The sequence below is a fragment of the Camellia sinensis genome, chromosome 5 (genome assembly GCF_055761805.1).
Source record: "Camellia sinensis isolate YWXY chromosome 5, ASM5576180v1, whole genome shotgun sequence".
Classification (NCBI taxonomy): domain Eukaryota; kingdom Viridiplantae; phylum Streptophyta; class Magnoliopsida; order Ericales; family Theaceae; genus Camellia; species Camellia sinensis.
The window spans coordinates 203,008,076-203,035,853 of NC_138965.1; the positions used below are offsets into that span (position 1 = coordinate 203,008,076).

Consider the following 27,778-nt stretch of genomic DNA (forward strand, 5'->3'; position numbering starts at 1 on the left):
TTCTTAGAAAAGAAAGGCATTCGTGCTCAATATACAATGCGTGGTACGCCACAGCAAAATAGAGTTGTTGAAAGGCGTAATCGTACACTTAAAGATATGGTTAGGAGTATGTTAAGTTACTCAATTGTACCTATTTCACTATGGAGTGAAGCTTTAAATACTGCAATGTATATCTTAAATAGGGTTCCTAGTAAGGCGGTCCCAACAACTCTTTTTGAGTTATGGACTGGTATGAAACCTAGTTTGAGACACTTACATATTTGGGGTTGTCTAGCAGAGGCAAGAATCTTCAACCTACAAGAGAAAAAGTTGGACTCAAGAACAATATCTGGATATTTCATTAGTTATCCAGACAAGTCTAAAGGGTACAAATTCTATTGTCCTAATCACAGTACGAGGATAGTGGAGACTGGTAATACTAGATTCCTAGAGAATGGTGAAATTAGTGGGAGTAAGAAAACACGAGTGGTGAATTTCGAAGAAATTAGGGTGGATGTCCCAACATTTGACCCTTATCGAAAAATTGTTGTACCTCAAACTATTCCATAGGCTGAGGGAAACGAACAACATAATGAAAATCCTTCACCACCTCATGTTTCACCACTTCATGAAGATACCACCATTGAAAATATTGTAGAACCACTACAACTAGCAGTTCTGAGAAGATCTCAAAGGGAAAGAAAGCCTGCCATTCTAGATGATTACATGGTGTATTTACAAGAATCTGATTTTGATATTGGGATTAACAAAGATCCAGTCTCATTTTCACAAGCCACGAATAGTGATGATCCTTCTAAATGGGTCAATGCTATAAATGAAGGGTTAAAATCTATGGAACAAAATAGTGTTTGGGATCTCGTCGAATTGCCTAATAATTGCAAAAAGGTCGGGTGTAAATGGGTCTTCAAGACCAAGCGTGATGCAAAAGGCAATATCGAACGATTTAAAGCCAGACTTGTTGCCAAAGGTTTTACTCAAAAAGAAGGCATAGACTATACAGAGACATTCTCTCCAGTATCTAAGAAGGACTCGCTTAAAATCATCCTAGCATTGGTAGCTCATTATGACTTAGAGTTGCATCAAATGGATGTGAAAACTGCTTTTCTAAATGGGAATTTGGATGAAGAAATTTATATGGAGTAGCCAGAAGGATTTGCAAAGAAAGGTAAAGAACATTTAGCTTGCAAATTAAAGAAATCCATATATGGCCTTAAACAAGTTTTCAGGCAATGGTATTTAAGGTTTAATGATACCATTACCTCTTTCGGATTTAAGGAAAATACAGTTGATCAGTGCATATATCTGAAGGTTAGTGGAACCAAGTTCATTATTTTGGTGCTATATGTGGATGACATTTTGTTAGCTAGTAATGACCTTGGCTTATTGCATGAAACCAAGGAATATCTCTCCAAGAACTTTAAAATGATCGATATGGGTGAGGCAAATTATGTTATTGGCATAGAGATCTTTAGGGATCGATCTCGAGGATTGTTAGGACTATCTCAAAAAGGATATATTGATCGTGTTTTAGAGAGATTCAATATGCAGTTTTGTTCAGCCGGTGATGCACCCATCATGAAGGGTGATAAATTAAGTGAAAAACAGCGTCTAAGGAATGACTTGGAAAGAAAACAAATGAAAGACATTCTATATGCATCAACTGTGAGGAGTTTGATGTATGCCCATACATGTACCAGGCCAGATATTAGTTTTGCAGTTGGAATGTTAGGAAGATTCCAAAATAATCCTGGAATGGAACATTGGAAAGTAGTGAAGAAGGTTATGAGATATCTTCAAGGAACAAAAGACTATATGCTCACCTATAGGAGATCAGAATAGTTGGAAGTGATCGGATACTCAGACTCAGATTTTGCTAGTTGCCTTGATAGTAGAAAATCTACATCAGGTTTTGTTTTTCTACTAGCTAGTGGAGCAATTTAATGGAAGAGTGTGAAGCAGTCCACTATTGCTTCATCTACTATGGAGGCTGAGTTTGTGGTATGCTTTGAGGCTACAAATCATGCTTTATGGTTGCGAAATTTCATCTCAGGACTTGGTGTTGTTGACTCAATTGCCAGGCCGCTGAAGATATATTGTGACAATACCGCAGCAGTTTTCTTCTCTAAGAATGGAAAGTACTCCAGTGGTTCCAAACACATGGAAGTAAAGTACTTAGTAGTTAGAGAAAGAGTCCAGAAACAACAAGTGTTAATTGAAAACTTAAGCGCCTCTCTTATGATTGCCGATCCATTCACAAAGGGATTGCCACTAAAGACATACAAAGAGCATGTTATCAGGATGAGTCTTTTAAGCAACCCTTGATGTGTATGGTTAATCCTGAGTGCTTATTTTTATTTGACACTATTTGCGCAATAACAATTTTGTTTCTAATTTTCCTGTTTCTAAAAGTGTATGTACACATTAAATTGAATATTGATAAACAGGAAATGTCTTAACAAGACAAATTACAGGGGCATTTCAGGCAAATAATTATATATCCCGATAATGGACTGGATTGGTGAAGGTTATTGATGGTGTAGTACATAGAAGAAAATATGAAATAAATGTTATATAACCGCTATGACTCACATTGGTGATCTGAAGTAATCACAATATTATAGTTTCTAATATATCTGAACTTATTGGCTATTTTTAAAATTTGTGATCACGTGTCAAAGTTTTTAGTGTGGAATCCAATGAGTCAAATTTTTTTTTTATAAATTGCATATTTTGAAAAAAAAAAAAAAAACTCATAATTGCATCATAATCGGCTTAATAGGCCAAGTGGGAGAATGTTTGATTTATTTTCTAGTGTGGCTTAATAGCCTACATATATCTACATGTTTTAATTTATTTGGACTTCACAATTAGATAAAGCCAATATTATATATAAAGTTCAGTAATTAGAATTTTAATATAATCACTCTTTTAAGATAAAAAGGAAACCTTGATGGAAGGAAACCTTGATGGATTAGGAATTCTTCTGATAGAGTTTATCTAGCCATCTTCTCTCCTCTATATAAGGATGGGTGACTCCCCTTTCATATCATAAGTATTTTTCCATCACTCTAAGTTTTATAGTAATCCTAATTAAGAGAGACAGAGAGAAGAAGGTGAGCCAAGAATTCAAGGTTCAACTATTATTAAGGATATTTTTTTAACTTCTCTAATTCAATGGCTGACAAAGGTATGTTCGTTTTATTCTTGAGTTGTATTGAATTCAAGATCCTATTAAGTTTAATTCTGTATTGTTGTTTAATTCCGCATTGTTATTATGGTTACATGTTGTTGGACAATCTTTACTGTATTTAAACGATTTAATTCTATTGTGTACACAACAACAAATAGAATTTAAAGAAATAAAGAAAATGAGAGAATTTGTTTGATTACAAAAATCAAACTCGAAATAATAAATAAATAAATAAAATCAGATTTTATTTTGTTACAAAAACAAAATTAAAATCTGATTTAAATAAATAAAAACAACACTGAAAATAAATTAAATAACTTACTTGATTTAATTTCTTCGAATTATTTTCTGATCAAGTCAAGTGTTTGATACTGTGTCCTTAAGACAGATTCGTCCTCTCCACGGTGCTTTCAGAATTTGGACGTCTATCTCCCAGGATGAAATGATCTTACTGCAAACAATAGCAGCACTACAAATTGTTTGCCTTACGAACACACTAAGTGTTTACACTCTTTCTTTCGGAAATAAAATGCAGCAAGATGAAGAATATAATTAGCAGAAGTGAAATATGAAATTTCTGAATGGAAAATATCAAATGAGGGTGGTCCTATTTATAGATGTGAAGGTGGCTCTTGGTTTTGAATTGAACAGGTATGATACCTGTTGGTTTTGAATTCAAACAGATAGCAAAACGGGAAGGGCTCTGTTTGGATGAGCAATAAATCCAAAACAGTTTAATTCTGTTTGAAAACGGGAAGGGCTCTGTTTGGATGAGCAATAAATCCAAATCAGTTTAATTCTGTTTGAAAACGGGAAGGGCTCTGTTTGGATGAGCAATAAATCCAAATCAGTTTAATTCTGTTTGAAAACGGGAAGGGCCCTGTTTGGATGAACAAAAAATCCAAACCAATTTAATTTGAATTCTGGATTTTATTTTAATAAAAAATAAAATAAAATTCAAATGTTTTTAGCCCAAAAAGATTAGAAGCCCAACCCAACCACGCACCCGCGCCCAGGCCCAGCCCACGCGTGTGGTGATTTTTGGGTCCAATGGGTCTAGCCTTTGGGTCTAGCCCATTTTGCCCATAACCTCTATCTCTAAAACACTTGGGTACCCCTTGGGGCACACCCCAAGTATCTCACCCTAAGCCTTATAAACCCTTTCAAAACTTCCCACCAAATCAACGTGGGACAAGCCAATTTACAACCTTAAGGAATTTCCACCAAATCTCCATTTCCATGGAGCACACTTTGGCTTCAATTTCCCATTCACTCGGTAATGGTTTTGAGCAACCAAATATACCACGTGAATCACAACGCGGCATAGAACGCGTTACCACTTTGACCCGAGTAAATCGACACTCGGGGCCCACCTAAAAAATAGACCGAACTTAGGAAAAAATTCTGGTTTTATCCAGAATTTTATAACCATTTCCAACACATGTATTATTAAATCTTACAATACTTACTGGTTATTGCAGAAAATTTAAAGTAATTAATGAAAATATAACATGTTAGGATGGACAGTATCCTCTCTTCGCTTTATATCTTAAATTTAGGTACAATCATTAATTTTTTAATTTTTTAATTTTTATTTGATCTCAGGAAATGTAATAAGAACCATGTGGTGTTCGATGCTTCTATTTGGTTATGCTTGCTGATTGTCATAAGACTAAGAATATTTGGAAACATGAAGAACATGCGTGGCTTAAATTCAGACATAATCAGTAATCTCCCAGACAATATTTTAGAAAAAATCTTAATGCGGTTGTCAATACTAGAAGTGGTGAGTACTAGTGTTTTGTCAAAGACATGGAGATATACGTGGACGAGACTTTCCCAACTTGTATTTGATGATACATTCTGCAAAGGAGTGCTCAGAAAAGAGAAGAACAAGCTTATGATGACTATTTATCATATTATGTTATTTCATCGTGCACCAATAGTCAAGTTTTCACTCTGTTTTTCTGGACTGGAAAGCTGTCCCGAGATTGATCCGCTGATACTTATTGTTTCAAACAATGAAATCCAGGAATTCATCCTTCTCATTTGGAAGGGTGAACCTTATAAATTACCATCATCGCTGTTTTCATGCCAACAACTTAAGCGTTTGAATCTTCGTTGTTGTATGATTAAGCCTCCTCCTGCATTCAAAGGATTTAAAAAGCTCCTTAGCCTTGAGCTTCGTGAAATTGTTATTACTGGTGACGTACTTTCGAGTTTAATCTCCAGTTGCCGTCTACTTGAACGACTGACAATTGGATGCTCCACCAGTTTAGATTGCCTTGAAATCGACGCTCCTCGTCTTAAATTCTTATGCTGTGAAAGCCATTTCAGTTCCATTTGTTTCAAAAACACTCCTAAACTCTTTAAAGGTTCAATTTATTTGTTGGTGGAAATGGATGTGCCAGTATTTAAGCAAGCACGACCTTCGAAATTGGTCACGCTTCTTGGTAGTCTACCTGTCATTGACTTTCTGCGATTGGACTATTTCTATATTCAGGTAAGTTTAGCTTAGTAAATTATGTTTTCTTCCAAATTGGTTACTCGGGAGGGGTTGTAAATAACCCGCGTTTCTTTGATTTTTTTCTTCTTCTTCTTTTGCTTCTAGTACATGGCTGCAGATGGTGTACCAAAGCGGCTGCCAACTACTTTGAAAAGCCTTAAAACTCTCAGGTTAACCGAAATTTGTTTTGGGGAACTAGAAGAGATCTTGGTTATGCTTTGTTTAATTAGAAGCTCTCCAAACTTGCAAAAAATGACAATTCGGGTAAGTAATGACCGATGTTATTATTCCCTCTGTTTATAAGGTATTTTCTGCATCTTTAAGTTGAGACAATCCAGTTTTCTTCTTTCCAGGTACATACCAATGAAAGTGTTGCTATTGATTCTGAGAGGGTAATTTTTGGGAAAATTGGGCCGAACTTCGAGTTTGGTTTTGAGGCCCAAAACGCAGTGGACTAGGTAAAAAGGCCGTACAGAATACTCCGGCCAGAAGGGCAAAGTTACTCCGGCCTTGGGAAGACAAAGCTACTTCGGCCCAAGGAGGCAAAATTACTCCGGCTCAAGAAGAGATCGTTACTTCGGCCCAAGGAAGAGTAAAATTACTCCGGTCTGGAGGCAATTCACAGTTAGGCCGGTCTCAGAGTTAGTCCGGTCGCAGTATGTTCTGAGAAGGCCGGTGTCAGAATTAGTCCGGTCGTGACTTACATTGGTTGGGTCGGTCCGAACTTGTTACTTGGAAGTTTGATCTAAACGCACCAAGGTTGAACAAGGACAGCCGAAGTAATGAGTTAGTAGAGAAGACCGAGCTGAGGATAGTTCGGCCTTCTATATGGCTCAGCATAGCCAGTGTCATTTCGGTCATGTGGTAGTTCGGCCATGGAGAAAACCATCCCACTTGGTTTAAGCAGTGGGGGAGGGTGTAAAAGGATAAGCATTATCCTTAGGAGAATGAATCCTAGGAGGACTCTGCATGGAGAAATACAAGTCCTACTAGGATTGTGCCATATGAAACTTATAAAAGCTCACAAGCATCACCTTGGAGGAGGTAATTGAACACAATCTTTCTGAGAACTTAGAGCTTTGTCTATTTGTCAAGTTTTCTGACTTAGGCATCGGAGAGGTTTCCGGCACACACCCGCCGGCTAGCTCACGTTTGTGCTTTCAGGTGACAAAGCGACGTCGTACGGAGAAGCGTGGACTTGGTCAACAGGATTATACGAGGAGAATTATTTCTTCCCCGTACAATTGGCGCCGTCTGTGGGAACAACAGACAAGAACAAAAACCTCTTGACTAAGCTTCTCCTTTTCTCATTCAATGGCACACATTGAAGACTTGCCACAGTCCGCCGTCGACGGACTAACCCCAGAAGGGGGCGCAAGGCGCGAAGGATTGCCCTCTGTCCCTCCTATGGCGGATCTGGAGCCCCAACAACATAATTCCAGAAGGAGTGGCAGGGGAAGGCGGAATGGCAGCCCCCGTCACTCTCAAAGCCCCGACAGGCAAAGGAGGAGGATTGATCCTCAAGCCCGGGAAGATCGCGTAAAGGAACAGGATGAACTAATTCGGAGGATGGCGGCGGACATGGAGGCCTTGAAATGCCAGATAAAGACCAAAGATGTGGCGACAGGAGAGGGGCGCAAGCACAAGACGCCCCCTCGCCACTCAGAAAGTCGTAGTAGGAATACTACACCCTCTCAAGGAGAGAGCAGAAGCCTCAGGACAGGCGACACTCACTCCTTATCTTCAAGGACTCGTCACTCCAGGTCTGAGAGGACGAGATCCGAAAGATCATACACTAAAGGAAGCACGTATAGGCCTTCACATTCACACCAAACCAGATCCAGACAAACCGAGCTACCCAGGTCATCCGACTTACGAACCGTGCTAGAAGAAAAAGCACGATGCAAGGAGGATGCCAGGGCAAAGGATCCACACCGAATTTCGGCCTTACAACAGTTGGCTCCTCGAACGCATGGAAGCGTCGAGGTTGGAATGCCAATACCGCGACCGGCCTACGAACCAGCGGACAAAGCATTGGCAAGACTACAGACTTCGCCGTTTGTCCCAGCGATCGAAAACGCGCCCCTACCGTCAGGCTTCCTTCAGCCGAAATTCAATACATATGAAGGGAAGACGGACCCGTATTCACACCTAAGCCACTTTCGCCAAGTCATGGCTGTGTACAGGCGAAACGAGGCCTTAATGTGCATACTCTTCCCGTCCAGTCTTGGTGACCTAGGCTTGACTTGGTTCGAAAAGCTCCCAGAGGGCAGCATAGCCTCCTGGGCCCAATTGGCAGAAGCGTTCGTGACAAGGTTTCGGACAAACACAAAAACACCGGTGGAGATAGACCAGTTACTCTCCATCGACATGGGTGAAAAAGAGACCCTCAGATCTTACAACAGTCGCTACTGGGAGACATTCAACTAAATTGGAGACTGCCCAACCAATCTAGCCATTGCGCAGTATAAAAGAGGTCTACCAGTAGGGAATAGACTAAGGGATTCAATTACAATGACGCCACCCCTCACCATGGAAGCCCTGATGGAGAGAGTGCATCAGCACATCAGGGTAGAAGAAGATGGCGCACGTTCCAAAGCCAAAACAAGTGCGGCCACGGTACCAGAAAAGAAAACCTCAGCAAAAGTTAATACGGTGGACCGAAGTAACAAAAATGGACGTGGCAGACGAGATAACGGAGAAGACCCAGACAAAAGATGGCTGAGAATTCGCACTGCCATAACCACGGTGTTCAAAAAACCAATATATCGGATTCTGAGCGAAATCAAGGATGAGCCTTTTGTCAAGTGGCCAGCCAAGCTTGGGGAAGCTCAGAAGAATTACGACGACAGATCACGGTGCACCTTCCACAAAGAAAAGGGGCACCGAACTGAGAATTGCACGCCCCTAAGACAGCATTTAGAAGAATTGGTGGCAGCAGGCCACTTGGACGAATACATTGAAGGAGGAGCGCAACCGGCCCCCCAAGATCATGACCAACCCAACAGAATGCCAAACGACGCACCACCGCAAGGCATTATCAATGTAATTCATGGAGTTTTTGAACCTGAGCGCGTATGCGAGCTTAGCGGTTCAATCAAGAAGGCTGAACACTTTAGGGAAGTATTAAGTTCCCAACCCGCCATCAAGAAGGGGAGGACAGAGGCAACAAACGTCATGTCCTTTTCGGATAAGGACTTGGAGCGAATTTACTGCCCCCATAATGATGCCCTGGTTGTCACTCTCCGAGTCAAGGATTTTGACGTCAAGCGGATTCTGATTGACCAGGGTAGTTCATGTGAGATCATGTATTACGACACATTCAAGCAACTAAAGCTGCAGGACAAAGACTTGGCACCCGCAGTTTCTCCCCTGATTGGATTCAACTCCATGCCAGAGTGGCCTGTCGGCAAAATAATCCTTCCAGTCAGAGCAGGAAGTGTATTAAAACAGGTGGAGTTCTGGGTATTGAAGGTCCCCTCCACCTACAACATCATCCTGGGCAGAACATGGCTGCATGCCATGCGTTCGGTAGCGTCATCATATCATCAGGTAATGCGGTTCCCCAATGACGCCGGTATAATCGAAGAAGTTTATGGCGATCAGATCATGTCAAAACAATGCTTCGCCACAGCAAATGGAAGCCGAGTTGCCAAAGGATATGTTCATTCGGTGGAGGAGCCAGAAAGTAATGAACTATTCGCTGACGTCGGCAAAGAGGCTGATCAAAAAGCAGTGGAAGACTTGGTGGAGGTAAAAATAGATGAGAAGAACCCGGATAAGTTCTTCTTGCTTAACGCTGAGAGATTAGAGGTCATGGAATTCTTGACCTCCAATATCGAAGTGTTTGCCTGGACACCTTACGACATGCCAGGCATTGATCCAAACTTCATCAGTCACCAACTCAATGTCCACCCATCCGCCAGACCCGTCATACAACGCACACGCAGATCGGCACTCCACCACGCCGAAATAGTGGCAGAAGAGGTGGGCAACCTGTTGGAGGCAGGAGCGATAAGGGAAGTGCACTACCCAAAATGGATCTCTAACACCGTCGTAGTGCCAAAAAAGAATGGTAAATGGCGTGTCTGCGTCGACTACAAAACAGTCAACAAAGCGTGCCCAAAAGATAGCTTCCCTCTACCAAGGATAGATCAACTGGTGGACTTAACAGCAGGACATAACCGACTTAGTTTTTTGGATGCATACAGAGGCTACCACCAGATCGCCATGTATGAACCAGACCAGGAGATCACTTCCTTCACAACACCAAGGGGGTTATATTGCTACAAGGTCATGCCCTTTGGCCTAAAGAACGCAGGGGCGACATTCCAAAGGATGGTCACCAAGATGTTTGAGCCATTGTTAGGCAGAACAATGGAGGCGTACATCGACGATATGGTGGTCAAAAGCAAGGATGAGAATGACCATCTGAAAGACTTAGGCGAGATGTTCCAGATCCTGAAGAAACACAAGTTGCGTCTCAACGCATCCAAATGCGCATTCGGAGTTGGATCTGGCAAATTCTTGGGCTTCCTGGTGACCAACCGAGGTATAGAAGCAGACCCCTCTCAGATCAAAGCAATCCAGGAGTTGGAGAGACCAAACTCAGTCAAAGAAGTACAGCATCTCACTGGAATGGCAGCTGCGCTAAACCGGTTCATAAGCAGGTCGTCAGACAGACTACGACCGTTCTTCCAAGCTTTAAAAGCCAAGTTTGAGTGGGATGAAGAATGCGACCGAGCTCTGGAAAGCTTGAAGGAATACATGTCTTCCCCACCACTACTTGTTACTCCAGTACCTGGTGAAGAACTCTTTTTGTACCTAGCAGTCTCTCAACACGCAGTCAGCGCAGTGTTGGTTCGTGCAGAAGGAATACAACACTTGCCCATCTTTTATGTCAGCAAGACATTGTTGGGAGCCGAAACAAGGTACTTACCATTGGAGAAACTAGCATTAGCATTAATGATGGCATCCAGAAAGTTGGCGCATTACTTTCACGCCCACACCATAGTCGTCCTCACAGCCTTTCCATTAAAAGCTCTGTTTGAAAGGGCGAACTTCAGTGGGCGAATTTTGAAATGGGCAGTAGAGTTGGGACAATTCGACATCAAGTTCCAACCCAAGACCGCAATAAAAGCTCAATCTTTGGCAGACTTCGTCGCAGAGTTTACTCCTGGAAGTCATCATATCTGCCCAGTCGACCTGACTGACTCAACCGAACTAGGGACGGAAGTTGACGCCGGAATAGCGCAACCCCTAGTGGAAGGTAATCCATCAACCGAACTAGGAACGGAAGTTGACGCCGGAATAGCGCAACCCCTAGTCGAAGATAGTCCATCAAGCACAAAGGCAGACCATACTAAGGACAACAAGGAGGAGCAAAACAAAGGCTCACCAGCAGTTCAAACAGAGGACGAAGGGCAGACAGCCAACCTGGACTTTGAAGAACACACCATTCTTGACCTCACGACATCGTCTGATCCTTCCACTTGCTGGAAACTATTCGTTGGAAAGATGTGGAAGCTCTTTGTGGATGGAGCATCCAACCGACATGGTGCAGGGCTTGGCATAGTCCTCATCTCTCCAGATGGCCTGGTTGTAGAACAAGCAATCAACCTTGGCTTCCCAGCATCCAACAATGAAGCGGAGTATGAGGCGCTTCTCGCAGGACTCAAATCGGCACACTTCATGAAAGCAACCGAACTAATGGTATACAGTGACTCACTACTCGTGGTAAACCAAATTTCTGGCGAATACGAAGCAAAGGATAACAGAATGGCCAAGTACCAAGAGTTAGTCAGAACGGAGATCAAGAAGTTTGATGTGGTAAGGATAGAACAAATTGGCAGGGAGGAAAACAGCCGAGCAGACGAGCTAGCAGGCCTTGCCTCAATGGCAGATACATCAATCCCTCATCCATTACTCGTCGACTTCTTACCAAAACCAAGCATAGAAGACCCCGAAGCAGAAGAAGTGTATTGCGCAGAATTAAGCCCTTCTTGGATGGATCCCATCATCCTGTTCCTAAAAGACGGCATCCTACCAACAGAGAAAAAAGAAGCCAACAGAATAAGGGCAAAATCGCAGCGATTTTGGCTATCTCCATCTTTGGCATTATATAAGAAGTCGTTCTCTGGGCCTTACCTCAAGTGCGTTCATCCCAGCAAAGTAGAAGCATTCCTGTTTGAAATACACGAAGGGGTATGTGGAAGTCATCAAGGGGGAAGGTCGCTCGCCTACAGGGCTATTTCACAAGGATATTGGTGGCCCTATATGCAAGCAGACTCAGAAAAATATGTGAAGAAGTGTGAAAAATGCCAGAAATTCGCGCACCAAATACATCAACCAGCAAGAGAACTCCTACCTTTAACTAGCCCATGGCCTTTCGCAATGTGGGGCTTAGACATAGTAGGACCACTTCCAACAGCACCCGGAGGCAGAAAATTCTTTCTCGCAGCAACAGACTACTTCACAAAATGGGTGGAAGCAGAAGCATTGGCATCAATCAAAGAAAAAGATGTGAAGAAGTTCGTTTGGCAAAATATTATCACTCGGTTTGGCATACCAAAAGCACTGATCTCAGACAATGGAACTCAGTTCGACGGCAGAATCTTCAGAAGCTTTTGTGAAGAATACAAGATAGAGTTCTACAATTCCACACCGGCGTATCCTCAAGCAAATGGGCAGGCTGAAGCATCAAATAAAGTCGTCTTGGATGGACTAAAGAAAAGGCTAGAGAAAGCAAAAGGCAAGTGGGCGGATGAACTTCCTCATGTTTTATGGGCCTACCGCACCACACCTCGGCGATCAACAGGAGAAACACCATTCTCCTTAGCATATGGAATGGAAGCGGTGATCCCACTAGAAGTTGGCCTCCCCACAATTCGAAGCGAAAATTTTGATCCAGACTTAAATGGAGAAGCCATAGCCTTAGAACTCAACCTTGCAGAAGAAAGAAGAGAAAGAGCGTTGGTCCACATCGCCGCATACCAACGAGAGTTAATCAAAAAATACAGCAAAAAGGTTCATCCTAGACAATTCAAAATTGGCGATTGGGTACTGCGCAAAGTAATGGGAAACACCTTGGTCCCAGGAGACGGCAAGTTAGGCCCAAATTGGGAAGGTCCTTATAAGGTGATTGGGTTAGCCGGCAAAGGGGCATACCACCTAGAAGACAAGGATGGCAAGGCAATCCCTAGACCATGGAATACGGCCAATCTCAAGATATTTTACTTTTAGCTTTTATCTTTCAAACATTATGTAATTTTCTCTTCCTTCAATAAAATGAGATTCTTTTTAGCACAGATTACTCTTTGTAAAAGTTAGCTTTCAAGACTTAAGTATATTGCAAGCATTCCATTCTAAGTTAACCAGAAAAACTACCTTAGAGGTTGGCTGGATTAAACCAACACCCTTCCTAAGCCAAGGATAAGGATCCAGGCTGCAGGACATTTGGTCGGAATAACCAAAAACTAGAAGTTAGCTGGAAAAACTAACTTCAATAGTTGGCTGGAATAAACCAACACTTGTTACTCTTCAGCCGAAGTAAGTGCAAGGCTGAAGAGTGGTTGGCTGGAATAAACCAACTCTTCTTACTCTTCAGCCGAAGTAAGTGTATGGCTGAAGAGTGGTTGGCTGGAATAAACCAACACTTGTTACTCTTCAGCCGAAGTAAGTGCAAGGCTGAAGAGTGGTTGGCTGGAATAAACCAACTCTTCTTACTCTTCAGCCGAAGTAAGTGTATGGCTGAAGAGTGGTTGGCTGGAATAAACCAACTCTTGTTACTCTTCAGCCGAAGTAAGTGCAAGGCTGAAGAATGGTTGGCTGGAATAAACCAATACTTGTTACACTTAATACTCCTCAGCCGAAGTAATTATGTCGGCTAAGGAGTAGTTGGCTGGTGAGTATAGTTTAACCAACCAAAAACCGAAATAACACTTGGAGTGAAAGGAAGACATTACAAACGAAAACATACACACAATAACCGGAATAAGAGAAGTAAAATTTTCATTCAAAGAGAAGTCATTACAAGGGGGCTTAGTTCGGTTACAAAGGAGAAAAAGTAAAAAATCAAGAGAAAAGTTCATCAATTTCAGCATCGAAAACCGCATCAGCATCAACTTGAAGACCGGTCTCCGGAGGGAGCTCATCCACACTAGGGCGAGCCACTTCGGCTACGGTTCCACTGGGAGGTTCAGCAGTTAGGTCTTCAGCAGTGGGCACCGACCGAACTGGCTGGTCCACATTTTCGGCCGGAGTATCTTCATCAGAGGCATCATCAGAGTCATCTTCCAAAAACTGTTGTTGCAGAGCAGCCGCGTACTCCGCCAGGGACTCCGGTATAAAATAATCTGGAGGGTTGAAGACCTCGGTCTGTTGATCTTGACCGAGCTTCTCCACTGCCGCCCTCCAGCCGCATTTAAAGAACAGCTCCTTTGCAGCGTCACATTGTTGGACGTAGGCGTCTTCGGCCTTCTTGTAACCTTGTTTATAGCCTTCCTTTTCGGCCTCCACCATGTTTTTTCTTAATTCACCTATTTCGGCGTCTTTCCTCCTCTCAAGCTTCACCAACTCCCGCAAATACTTGTCCTTCATAACGATGGCAGCTTTCTGTTTCTCCGCTTCCGCCGAATTAACTAGATCGGCAAGACGGCCGTTTTCTGCTTCTAGCTCGGCCATCCTCTTTTCGGCTTGTAGTAGTTCGGCCGACTTGGCTTCGGCTTCCGCCATTGCCTGCCTTGTGGTTTTTCGGAGCTCTTGGACTTTCCTATAAGTGACATTGTTCTTTTGCAAGGCCTGGCAAAACAAAAATCTCATCTCAGCCGAAGTAAAAGTTAGAAAAATTTAGACAGGATAAAGCAGACAGAGCTACTTACCAAGATCATGGACTTGGAAGCAGACCGAATTGATTTCATTTCGGTGTTCAGTTGCTTCAAGTGGTGCTCCATGTCCTTGGGGAGGCACACACTTTTGGCCAGGTTAAAGGCCAGTTGGTGGTCTTTTTCAGCAACGACCGAATCAGTGGCTTTGATGTTTCGGTCATTGAAGATCAAAGGCGGAGCCCACTTCGGAGAACGAGCTCGGTCAGTTTGCTCTGGTTGGGAAGCAGGACGAGGACTTTGGGGGACGGATTCGACTTCGTCAACAAGTTGCTGTTCGGCTGACGCAGATCGGGCGCGTTTTGAAGGGCGCGATGAAGAAGGCCGTTGTGAAGGAAGGGCTACGACGGCGGGCTGAACCTCAGTAGTCGGTGTTACTTCGGCCCTAGTTGTTGCGGTCAGGAGGGCCCTAACTCTACTCCTTTTCGCCATCTCTTCTTCTGCTGTTAGAGGGACAAGCCTTATCTCGGGCAAAGTTGGGTCCGGCTCCGGTGCTTCCTCGAGAAGAAAATCGGTTACCTTTGCTTTGCGGCGACCGCTGTAACGGTAGGTCGGTTCGAAATTTAGAAGCTTGGCCCAATCTCTTTCTTTAACCCGAAATGCGGCTCGCAACACTCCAAGGTTGGGATAGCTATACAAGGAATGGAGATGGGCAAAATCTGCAAAAAAGAGAAGTGTTAGTTCGACTAATAGACTAAACAACCGAGATAACTTACAAAGCAGAAGACCGAAGTAAAATTACCAGGCTCTCCCATTTTCCAATTTATAGGTCGGCCAGGAATTTGAGCCTGAAAATCCTCAAAGTTCCCAGAGACCCAAAAGAAATCATCATCGTTAAGATCTTTGTCCGGAGTGTGCTTAATTATCTTCTCTCGGCGGCGGCGAATTCTAAGGTAATATACCCACCCAGCATTCTTTGAACCGATGGAATACTGATGGAATATTTCGGCTAGGCCGAGATTTAGTCCGGTTTGATGATTTAATGCGGCTATTCCCATTATGATACGATATGTATTGGTAGACAGTTGGGTGGGGCACAACCTAGTCTGTCTAAGAAATTCGCAGATTAGCGGTTGAACAGGAAACCGTAGTCCGGTTTCTATTATGGATTGAAGGGTAAAAGGGACGAAGCCTTCATTGTCCCAGGGAGTAGCATCTTTCTTGGCCAATACCAGTTGGACATCATCGGGAATCTGGTAGTCCTGCCTAAATTCGGCCATGCCACCAGGGGTTTCGACTAAATATCTATACTTACCCATTTGTTGTATAAATTACGAATAAATTATTTCGGTACAAAAATTTGGCTCGGTAGCTCGGTTGAGCACACGCAGGAGTGTCTGGGCAACCTAAGTCTGCAAGGTAGAAAACAAAGGGGTTAAGCACAGATCGATTGGACCGCGCTACAAATTATAAGCAAGATATACAAATCCTACTTCGGCTTAGTGGGCTGGTTCTACCTCGGCTCTTCAGAATGTTTGTTAGCACGGTTTTGAGCACATTAGACCGGTTTAACGTCTAGGGGCAGCTTTCTGAGTTCGGTCTAAAAAACTAAGAAAGCTGGTCTAGTCCCAAGGCCTAAAACGGTTACAGTATGAGGGAAATTACTTCGGTTGAGCTCTTAGGGGCGGCTTTCTGAGTTCGGTTTAAGAACTAAGAAAGCCGGCTTGGCCCCAAAATCTTAGCTCGGTTATAGACCGAAGTACCTAGTTTGGTATGAGCAAGCTTGTTCGGTGATCCTATCTTGGCTAGAGTGGGTCAAAAGAAACTACTGATATTCCTACAAGTTCTAGTCCGGTTATGTTCTGAATCTATTCACATACATGACACAAACAGTATCCAAGTTCGGTCGGGACGTGATTCTGGATCAAAATCGAAATTTTTTCTCTAGGGTATATGACATATACATAGAGTTCTAATGGTTTCTCCATAAAAGTACAAAAGCGAATCAGAAATGGACAAACTGTTTGCAAAAAACATACGGAGCATGGAAAGCAAAGTACGAAAACAAAGAAAGCAAGAAGGATAGGCTTGCTTACCTGTATAAGAGAGAAGCTAGAAATGGAGGCAATGGCAGCAATGGAGGCACGAATACAGCAAACTCAAAAACTCAGGAACCAGGGGAGAAGAGAAAGTGAAGAATCGAAGGTGAGTGATTCAAGAAGGAGAAAGGCTGTTTTGTGAAAAGGGAGAGAGAAAAAAGGCGGCAAAAAGAGGCGGGAACAGTACGAAAATTCTGAAGGACGGCGTGACAGTTGGCCACAGCCTATCAGAGTTTGCCACGTGTCACGGGAATGGGAAGCGATACAGTCGCTGTGATTGAAGAGACGTTTTGACCGGACATAGTTGTACCCGAGGTAAACTTAGCTCGGCTGGAAAGGCTAAAGGGTTTTTAGCTCGGCTGAAAAAGCATGACAAACTCTAGCTCGGCCAGAAGGCTGGTAATCCCAATCATGTTGCACAGATGGAATTAAGGGGCAATTGAGAGGGTAATTTTTGGGAAAATTGGGCCGAACTTCGAGTTTGGTTTTGAGGCCCAAAACGCAGTGGACTAGGTAAAAAGGTCGTACAGAATACTCCGGCCAGAAGGGCAAAGTTACTCCGGCCTTGGGAAGACAAAGCTACTTCGGCCCAAGGAGGAAAAATTACTCCGGCTCAAGAAGAGATCGTTACTTCGGCCCAAGGAAGAGTAAAATTACTCCGGTCTGGAGGCAATTCACAGTTAGGCCGGTCTCAGAGTTAGTCCGGTCGCAGTATGTTCTGAGAAGGCCGGTGTCAGAATTAGTCCGGTCGTGACTTACATTGGTTGGGTCGGTCCGAACTTGTTACTTGGAAGTTTGATCTAAACGCACCAAGGTTGAACAAGGACAGCCGAAGTAATGAGTTAGTAGAGAAGACCGAGCTGAGGATAGTTCGGCCTTCTATATGGCTCAGCATAGCCAGTGTCATTTCGGTCATGTGGTAGTTCGGCCATGGAGAAAACCATCCCACTTGGTTTAAGCAGTGGGGGAGGGTGTAAAAGGATAAGCATTATCCTTAGGAGAATGAATCCTAGGAGGACTCTGCATGGAGAAATACAAGTCCTACTAGGATTGTGCCATATGAAACTTATAAAAGCTCACAAGCATCACCTTGGAGGAGGTAATTGAACACAATCTTTCTGAGAACTTAGAGCTTTGTCTATTTGTCAAGTTTTCTGACTTAGGCATCGGAGAGGTTTCCGGCACACACCCGCCGGCTAGCTCACGTTTGTGCTTTCAGGTGACAAAGCGACGTCGTACGGAGAAGCGTGGACTTGGTCAACAGGATTATACGAGGAGAATTATTTCTTCCCCGTACAGATTCTGTTCTAGAACTTTTGGAAATGCAAGAATGGTCGGATGTCACTTTAAATCGACTTCGACAAGTGGAGATGAGAAGTCTGTCTGGCTCAAGGCCTGAATTGGAGTTTATTAAGCTTCTATTTGCCAAGTCGCCGGTGCTGGAGACAATGCTTATCGAGCCTAACTCAGCGGTCGTTGTTGACAGAGGACTGGGGATTTTGAAAGAGGCGTCACGATTTCGGCGCTTATCACCTCGAGCAGAAATCAAATTCGAAAATTCAGATGTAGATCAAGTTTAGCAGATGGTTTGTGTCCTTTTTTAGCAGTTTTTTGTTTGAGTGAGGCAGTGAGGTGATCTTTTTGTTGTTTGTTGTCTGCTAGGTCTAAGTTAAAGCTACAACTGCTAATTCCATTAAAAATTTGGAACTTCTTTTCAACATTTAAAATTTTCTGCTTGAAATTTGGTTAATTTTTTTGGTACGAGAGAGGTCCAATGTTGTTGTTTGTGATTCTGAGTTTAATTGCTACTCATAACTTTGTCAAGTTCCCTCCCATCCCATTCCTAGGGCTGAAAATGAGCCTAGTCGAGTCAAGAAGTAGGTTGTCGAAATTTGGTTTGTTTACATAATGGGTCAATCTTGAAGGAGCTTTTAACAAGCTGAACAGAAGTTGAGTTCAAGTAGTTTATTTTTTGTAGTGCATATATAAGCTTTATCGAGTCGAGTAGTGGGTTATTCAAACTTTTGGTTTGAAAACTTAACAAGATTAAAATTGTGTTCACGTTTGGCTTGTTTACATAACGAGTCAATCTCGTACGAGCTTTAACGAGTCAAGTTCAAGTAGTTTGATTCGTTTAACAACCCTACCCATTCCCTCTTCTCTCCCTTCAAGCCTCAAGAAATAAGTAAGACACATTGTTTATTTTCCTTTTAAATTATTCCTTTGTTGTTGCAATTTTCTACTTGTTGGGATTATATTTTCCCTGTATTGGCATGATTTGCCATAAATCATGTGAGTGGAAATCACAATGGAAAGTGTATGTAATTTTAGATAACTTTTTCCATCTATGATATCTGATCTTACCTATTATATGTGTTATTATTGTATTGATACTGTACGGGGAGGAAATAATTCTCCTCGTATAATCCTGTTGACCAAGTCCACGCTCCTCCGCACGACGTCGCTTTATCACCTGAAAACACAAACGTGAGCTAGCCGGCGGGTGTGTGCCGGAAACCTCTCCGATGCCTAAGTCAGAAAAACTTGACAAATAGACAAAGCTCTAAGTTCTCAGAAAGATTGTGTTCAATTACCTCCTCCAAGGTGATGTTTGTGAGCTTTTATAAGTTTCATATGGCACAATCCTAGTAGGACTTGTATTTCTCCATGCAGAGTCCTCCTAGGATTCATACTCCTAAGGATAATGCTTATCCTTTTACACCCTCCCCCACTGCTTAAACCAAGTGGGATGGTTCTCTTTATAACCGAACTTCCATTTGACCGAAGTAAAAATAGCTATGCCGAGCCACAAAATAGGTCGTACTAACAGTTGTTCGGTTCTTCTTCATGCTACACCATATCTCGGTTCTCTCATACATGAACCGTGGTGTGTTTGGACCGATCTACTGAGTAACAACAGTACAACCGACCTACCCGAATAAAATCACGACCGGACTACCTTTTCAGACCGGACTAACTCATGTTGTCAAAACCGAAGCAGCTTTGCCATTCCTTTAGCCGAAGTAACTTCATCATTTGTGAGCCGAAGTAATTTCACCACCTTGGGCCGGAGTAACTTTGTCTCCCCAAGGCCGGAGTAATATTGCTCTCCTGGATCGGAGTATCCATTACGGCCTTTTTACCTAGTCCTTCGCGTTTTGGGCCTCAATGCCCAACTCGCAGCTCGGCCCAATTTTCCCAAAAATTACCCTCTCAGATACCACTATAGGAAAAATTTTATGGTAGTTATGAAAACTTGTGGTTTTAGATTAGTTATGAATCATATGGTCTTCTAGTTATGAAGTTTTGCTATTGTCAAATTTGTGGTGAATTTGATTGTGAGACTTTGTAGTGGTGGTTATGGGTTGAAATGATCTATATCATCAGACTTTGTGGTGGTTTTAGTTATGATTCATATTGATCTTTGTTATGAGGTTATGTGGTGTCTAGTTATAATTTGAAGTGATTTTAGCTATGAGACTCTGATATTTTGTTATGAACAGAAACTATTGAAGTCTCAGTTATTGTCAGATACCTCAAGGGAGGTCTGTGTAACTAGCCCTTTTTTTAGCTTGCCAAATGTGTTGTTCACATGCTTTATAGAGGGTCTGTGATCTTTGAGATTTTTAATATTGAGTACATGAGCCACATTGGAGCATTGTGCAGTCCATTATATAAAAAATGGCAAGTCATAAATATTTTTAATCTTTCTGAATGTTTCTTTTGAAAAATATATGTTCAAGTGCTCGTACACAACCACCTTAGCCTTTATAGTACTGATAGAAAATGTCCTACAGACAAAAGACATCAGATTGCAAAATGTTGAGCCCTGTTCTTTGTACCATGCTCATTTTGTAATGCATTTGACTTGAGGGTTTGATAACTTATTATTTCCAAAATCAAATATCACGATCCTGTTTGATTTTGTAGAAGAGGGTAACAAAATTGTAGGGCTTCGTAACAAGCTCTTTGAATCTCTAGGCTTCGAGAATGTTAGCGATTGATGGAGTTTCATCTTTAAGTTTAAGCTTACAGTTGCCTTTAGTTTCATCTTTTTGTGTCAAACAATGGTATATGGGATTTCACCCTTTACATTTGGAAGGGTGAACCTTATAATCTGCCATCATCACTGTTTTCATGTCTACAACTTGAGAATTTGGCACTTTGTTCTTGTATGTTTAAACCTCCACCTGAATTTAAAGGATTTAACAAGCTCCTCAGCATGAAGTTTCGCACAGTTGTCATTACTGCTAAAATATTTTCAAGTTTAATCTCCAGTTGCGCTCTACTTGAAGGACTGGTGCTTGAAAGCTCCACCAGTTTAGATTGTCTTGAAAGTGACGCTCCTAGTCTTAAATTCTTATGATTTGAAGGCCTTGTCAGTTCTATTTGTGTAAAAAATACCTCTCACCTTATAATGGTTGCCAATTTATTTGGCGGTGGCGGTGGCTGTGGCTGTGAAGGAAGTACCTAAGCTAGCAGAAACATCCTACTTGGTCATGCTTTTTGCTAGTTTACCTTTCATTGAGTTTCTGAAATTGGACTATTATTCTGTTAAGTAACCCATGTTTCTTGGGAAATTATTCAATTATTCAATAATTCCGGAACATCACGTGATCATATTGCAAGCGAATCGCCAATTACTTTAATCCTACGTTATTTTTACATTTTCAATATAAATCGTGAGCTGTTATCATTCTTTGTCAATCAAAACTTTATGAAACATTACGTGTTCGTATTTTAAAAATACTAAGGCCAAGTTTGGAAAGACTAAAAAAGTGTACTTTTTGTCTTTTTAGACTAAAAAATTGAGGTTGAAAATATGGATGTTTGAGTTAACTTTTTGACTTTTTATTGAAAAATGTGTAATAAAAAATTGTAAAAATTGATTTGTAGGGAAAAATTTGAATTGGGAGTTGTGCAGCCGTAATTGTTGACTTTTGGTGAATAGTGTTAACTTTTTAACTTTTTGAGTAACTTTTTAACTTTTTTAGAAGTACCCAAACTTGACCTAAATAATTACCCTTGTTTCTTTGACTTTATTTATTTATTTTTTTGACAAAAACCACTTTAACTGATGTGGCTTTGGGCGGTTGCAAATGACATTTAAAAATATACAGACATCTCTTATGGTTTGGATTGGTCTGTAATTATCACGCTATTAATGTCTGTGAAAAAGGCTAGTTTACCATTACAGACACTCACATACTCATCCCCCCCCATACGTCACACACCCCCCCATACGTCACACACGTACGTTTTCCTTCTCTCCTCTCTCTTTCTTTCTCTTTACAGAGCGGGTGATTATTCAGTACTCCCGGAGTATGGACACGTGGTGCTCCATAATGTTTTGATTAGTGGAGAGACACAAGGGCTCACGATTTTTGTTGGAGATGGGGGGACAACATGGGGCTAACTGATTGGTGATTGGTTTGGAATATGGACACGTGGTGTTCCGGGAGTATTGAATAATTTCCCTTACAGAGCACATATCACAACACTCACCACACTTTTTTTAATTAAAAAACAAAACAAATTTTATTCAATTTTATTTTAATAAAATACATATAACTTTTAATATATAAATTCTTTTTATAAAATCAATATCATTCAAAAAAATATCAACAAATTTTTTAAAATAAGACTAATATTTAACATATTTAATAAAATTTAAATTAATAATTCAATAAATATATAAAAAAACTTACATAATTAAAATAATTTGCATGATTTGAAATTAATGTAAATAACAATTATTTAGAATATTTTTTGAACATAAAAAATTATTTTTTATTTCCTAAAAAAAACATAATGACTAATAAAAAAATATTTACTCAAATTGAGCAAAATTAATAATAATAATAATAATATTCAAACTACACAAATGTTAACTTAAATTGTATAAATAAAAAATACTAATAAACCATAAAGATAATAATAATTAACCCATACAAATATTATTTTGCAATTTTATTAACTCAAATCATACAATAAAAATAGTACAAATTAATACAAAAAAAAGTTCCCTAAAATAACCAAAAAAATAGTCACATATATTTTAGCATTAAAAATAGTTTCAAAAAATTATGTCATGAGAAATCCAATTCATCATATTTGATTGAATTCTATCTTCTATTTTTCTAAAAATAAAAAATAAAAATAATTTGTTAAAGAAAATGTGTTTTCCCTCTAATGTTGTTTACAGCAGACATTTTAATATTCTTAACAAATTGTAAAATAAAGTTTAAAGAAAATTAAACAATAAAATAAAAAAATAAAAAAAGACACTATGGAGTGGAAGACAAATTAAATAAATAAACATTTGATTAAATAAAAAATAAAAAAATGAAATAAATAAGAGGCAAAAATATAGTACCAAAAAAAATTATATAATAAAATTTAATAAAATATAATCAAGTGTTTCCCTCCAGTCTTGCTTATAGAAGACATTTCAACATTTCTAATAAATTGTATGATAAAATTTAAAGAAAATTAAATAATAAAATTAAAAAATGAAAAGGACCCTATAGAGTGGAAGACAAATTAAAAAAATAAATATTTGATTAAATAAAAATTGAAATAAATAAAAGATAAAAAATATAATTAAAAAATAGGTAAATTACAAACACACCCTTAGAGGTTTACTTAAATTACAAATTATCTCCTGTAATTCTAGAAATTACATTACGCCCCATAAGGTTTATAGTTTCATAACAAATATGTCATTTTTTTAATAAATCATCAAATTAATTAACAGTTTTAAATAATGTTAAAATTTTATTTCAATTAATAATTTAGATAATTTTATTATTGTATAGGTGAACAGTTAAAAATTTTACTTTTTCAATTAATTTTGTTAAATAAAAAATTCTGACAGGGAGGTATTTGTAATTTTTCAAACCACATGGGGCAATTTATATTTTAAGCAAACCTTAAGGGGTATTTGTAATTTACCCTTAAAAAAATAAATAAATTAAAAAAATGAATTAAAATAAAATGGAGAGAGAGTACTAAGCCTTCGGTTCACATAGGGCTAAAATGAGGTTGGAGGCTAAAATAGCTACAAAAAAATAAAATAGATTAAAAAGTTAATAAAATAAAATATGATATTCAAATTATAATAATTTCACTTTTTCTCTTACAAAAGTTAAAAAATTCAAAAAAATCAACCCAATGAGGTTTTTAGCCCCAAATTAAAATATAAGAAGTCAAAAGTCAACCCACTTCTCAAACGAACCCTAATTGTTCCAAGACAGTTCTACTTTTCCCTCTAATTTGGGTGGAGTATAACATCCATTTCATAGCACTGTCTTATATAGTGAAGGATAAGGTCATTTTGGTCAAATCATTTTTAAATGAAAAACTATCAAATGGACCAATATATGCAAATAGGGCGTGTGCAGCCCACTTGCCGTTTATGTTGATGAAAAATATAACAATTACATTGTATTTGGTTGAAAAATTTGAGAAGAAATTTGAAAAAGAAAAAAGAAAGGTGTGTAAAAGCTGTTGGAAATGGTTATAAATTCTGGGTAAAATCAGAATTTTATCCTAAGTTCGGTCTATTTTTTAGGTGGGTCCCGTGCGTCGATTTTCACGGGTCAAAGTGGTAACGCGTTCTATGCCGCGTTGTGATTCACGTGGTATATTTGGTTGCTCAAAACAATTACCGAGTGAATGGGAAATTGAAGCCAAAGTGTGCTCCATGAAAATGGAGTTTTGGTGGAAATTTCTTAAAGTTATAAAATGGCTTGTCCCACATTGATTTGGTGGGAGGTTTTGAAAGGGTTTATAAGGCATGGGTTTGGTACTTGGGGTGTGCCCCAAGGGGTACCTAAGTGTTTTAGAGGGAGAGGTTATGGGCAAAATGGGCTAGACCCATTGGACTCAAAAAACCACCACGCGCGCCACCGCCTCCCGTCCGGCTGGGCTGAGCTTGGCTGGCCCAATACTAATCTTTTTGGGTCAAAAACATTTGAATTCAATTTTATTTTTGGTAAAATAAAATCCAGAATTCAAATTAAACTAGTTTGGTTTTTCTGTACATCCAAACAAGGCCCTTTCCGTATTAAACCGGAAATAATCTGATCCGGATTTACTGTACACCCAAACAAGGCCTTTCCCGTTTTTGTTATCTGTTTGAATTGTAACCCAACAGATTCAAATCTGTTTGAATTCAAAACCAACAGGTATCATACCTGTTCAATTCAAAAACCTAGAGCCACCATTCCATCTATAAATAAGGACAACCCTCATTTGGATTTGTAGAACTTTAATTTTCGTCCTTCATAATTCTGCAAACATCCTCTTCATTTTACTGCATTATTTTCTTGTCAGAGAGAGTATAAACACTTTGTGTGTTCGTTAGACAAACAATTTGTAGTGCTGCTATTGTTTGTAGTAGATCATTTTATCCTGGGAGATAGACGTCCACATTCTGAAAGCACCGTGGAGAGGACGAATCTGTCTTAAGGACACAGTGTCAAACACTGGACTTGATCAGATTATAATTCGAAGAAATTAAATCAAATAAGCTATTTAATTAATTTTTGTGTTATTGTTATTTATTTAAATCAGATTTTATATTTTGTTTTTGTAACAAAATAAAATCTGATTTTATTTATTTATTTATTATTTCGAGTTTGATTTTTGTAATCAAACCAATTCTCTCCTTTTCTTTATTTCTTTAAATTCTAGTTGTTGTTTTGTACACAATAGAATTATATCTTTTAAATACAGTGAAGATTGTCCTACAAAAGTAAGTGAAATATAAGTAAAAAAAATTAATTTCAATTATTAAAATTGATAAATTTTATCATTGATTTGAAATTTATTTTGAAAATATGGGCTGAAAATTTTTCCTAATTTTTTTAACTTCTAAAACAATCAATACCGAACAATCTTTCATAACGGTTCCTTCTGTGTATTGCACTTGTTTGGCAATTGTCTGTGAGGAGAATAAAATGTTAGGCACAAACATGAAAATGTTGTTTTTTTTTCCTTTAATAATAAATTTTTTGAATTAATTACCTAAAAGTTCTATTTATAAATGTTATGGTAGCTCAAATTCTATTTAAGATTTTTTTTGAACAAATAAATCCTATTTAGTAAAACTGATAATATTATCAATTTTTTTTTTCAATTTTTAAAACTAAAAATATTATCAATTTTACATAATAATATTTCAGATAATTATTTTACTAACTGATAAAAAAAAAATGAGATTAAACGTTTTCATCATTCTACTTATTAGTTTGATTCAATTATATAATAAAATAGAAAATATTAACAATTTTTTTTTTTCAGTTTTAAAACTAAGAATATTATAATTTGTAAATTTTTTTTTTTTTTTTTTTTATAAATTTTGCACATCAATATTCCATCATCATGCTTCTTTATGGACACAAAATTTTCAGTTTTGCACAGTTTTTTCAATTTTTTCAAAAAAAAAAAAAACATAATTATTATTAGTTTTTGCACATAATTTTTTTTTAGTTTTTTTTTTTAATTTAAAAGTTGATATTTTAAAGTTTTAAAAATCAAAATAAATGTCAAATATCATGTTCGATAATCATAAATGATGAGTAATCATTGTTTAAATGACAATTTTGATTACTTAAAATTTAGGGGTTTTTTTTTTAAGGTCCATGGTATTATGATTTTATAGCATAAAGGACACCAAATATTTTCATAATGTCTAAGGTCCCTCAACAATATTTTCATAATGTCTAAGGTCCCTCAACCTTGATCTAGAGAAATTTCAGTCCAGAGAAATTTCAATCCAGAGAAAATTGGTCCAGAGAAATTTGGTCCAGAGAAATTTCAGTCCAGAGAAATTTCAGTCCAGAGAAAATTGGTCAGAGAAATTCTGGTCTAGAGAAATTTCTCTGGACCAAATTTCTCTGGATGAGTTTCTCTACTTTTCTTCTCATTCACATCCAAATCATTGTGATTCATTAGGTAAGCAACATTGTTCAACTAAATTCAATTGGAAAAATTCCACATTGTAATATGTAAGCAACATTAGAATGGGATAACAATGCCAACTTACCAGAACCAGAGAAATTCTGGAAAAATCTGAGTATTTCTCTAGTTTGTTATTGAAATATCAATTGAGAATTTCTTTGGTTTATTAAAAATAACAATTGAGAATTTCTCTGGTTTATTAAAAATAACAATTGAGAATTTCTCTGGTTTGTAATATCTGGAAAAATTTCTGCAACTTACCCAAATCTGTTCTTTGCTTTTTTCCAGTTGAATTTTTCAATCGAAAGTGTTTCTCTGTTGAACAATGTTCAACTGAATTCAACTGGAAAAATTCCACATTGTAATATGTAAGCAATATTAGAAGGGATAACAATGGCAACTTACCAGAACCAGAGAAATTCTGAAAAAATCTGAGAATTTCTCTGGTTTGCTATTGAAATATCAATTGAGAATTTCTTTGGTTTATTAAAAATAACAATTGAGAATTTCTCTGGTTTGAGAATTCACCAGGTTGGTTCCTTTCATTTACAAAAACATTCTGTGAAGACCAATCAAACATTAGCCAAAAAATTCTATTTTCTGTCACCATTCGAATTCGACCACTTAGCTTACTTGATCTTCTCAAGCTGAGCCTGAGTATCCTTGGACAGCTGCATTCTCTCAACCTTCAAATGTCAACCACAGCAGCTTTATTTTTGGAGCTTCACACCGCGCACATACAGCTTCAACCCATGCACATACACAACCCATGCACACAGTCACACACATACACAGCACACACACACACCACAACACACAGATAACTAGCTATATCAACATTACCTCTCCAGAGAAATTTTAGCGGCTTGGTTCTTCTCTGATCTGTCACTTATATACTCTATTACCTCCAGCTGCTGATCCATTCGAACAGCATTCTAGGTGAATCTGATTTTGGATCTTTCAATTCTCATGAATCTGATTTTGCTTTGGAATTAGGTTTTGTTGGGAAAGATTTCAACAGGAGCCCAAAACGACTTGGAGAAGGTGACTAAGATGACCTATGCTCAAGTGGCGATCTATGGTTTCAGCGATAAAGTAGGTCTTCTCTCATTTCCTCAAAGAGAGGACACATTTGAGATGACGAAAGTCGTATAGCAGCAAGACCGCTGCAATCATCGACAACGAAGTAAGAGAA

At 39.1% G+C, this 27,778-nt stretch overlaps 1 protein-coding gene across 1 annotated transcript; it reads left to right on the top strand.

Moving 5' to 3' along the window:
* Positions 1–2,505: 2,505 nt before the first annotated feature.
* On the top strand, positions 2,506–27,738 carry LOC145792030 (F-box/FBD/LRR-repeat protein At1g13570-like). Its single transcript, XM_082872506.1, has 6 exons — positions 2,506–2,524; positions 4,672–4,681; positions 4,796–5,693; positions 5,802–5,960; positions 6,050–6,088; positions 27,580–27,738. The coding sequence occupies exons 1-6, from the start codon at positions 2,506–2,508 to the stop codon at positions 27,736–27,738; spliced, it is 1,284 nt and encodes a 427-aa protein (XP_082728632.1).
* The last annotated feature ends 40 nt before the right edge of the window (positions 27,739–27,778 follow it).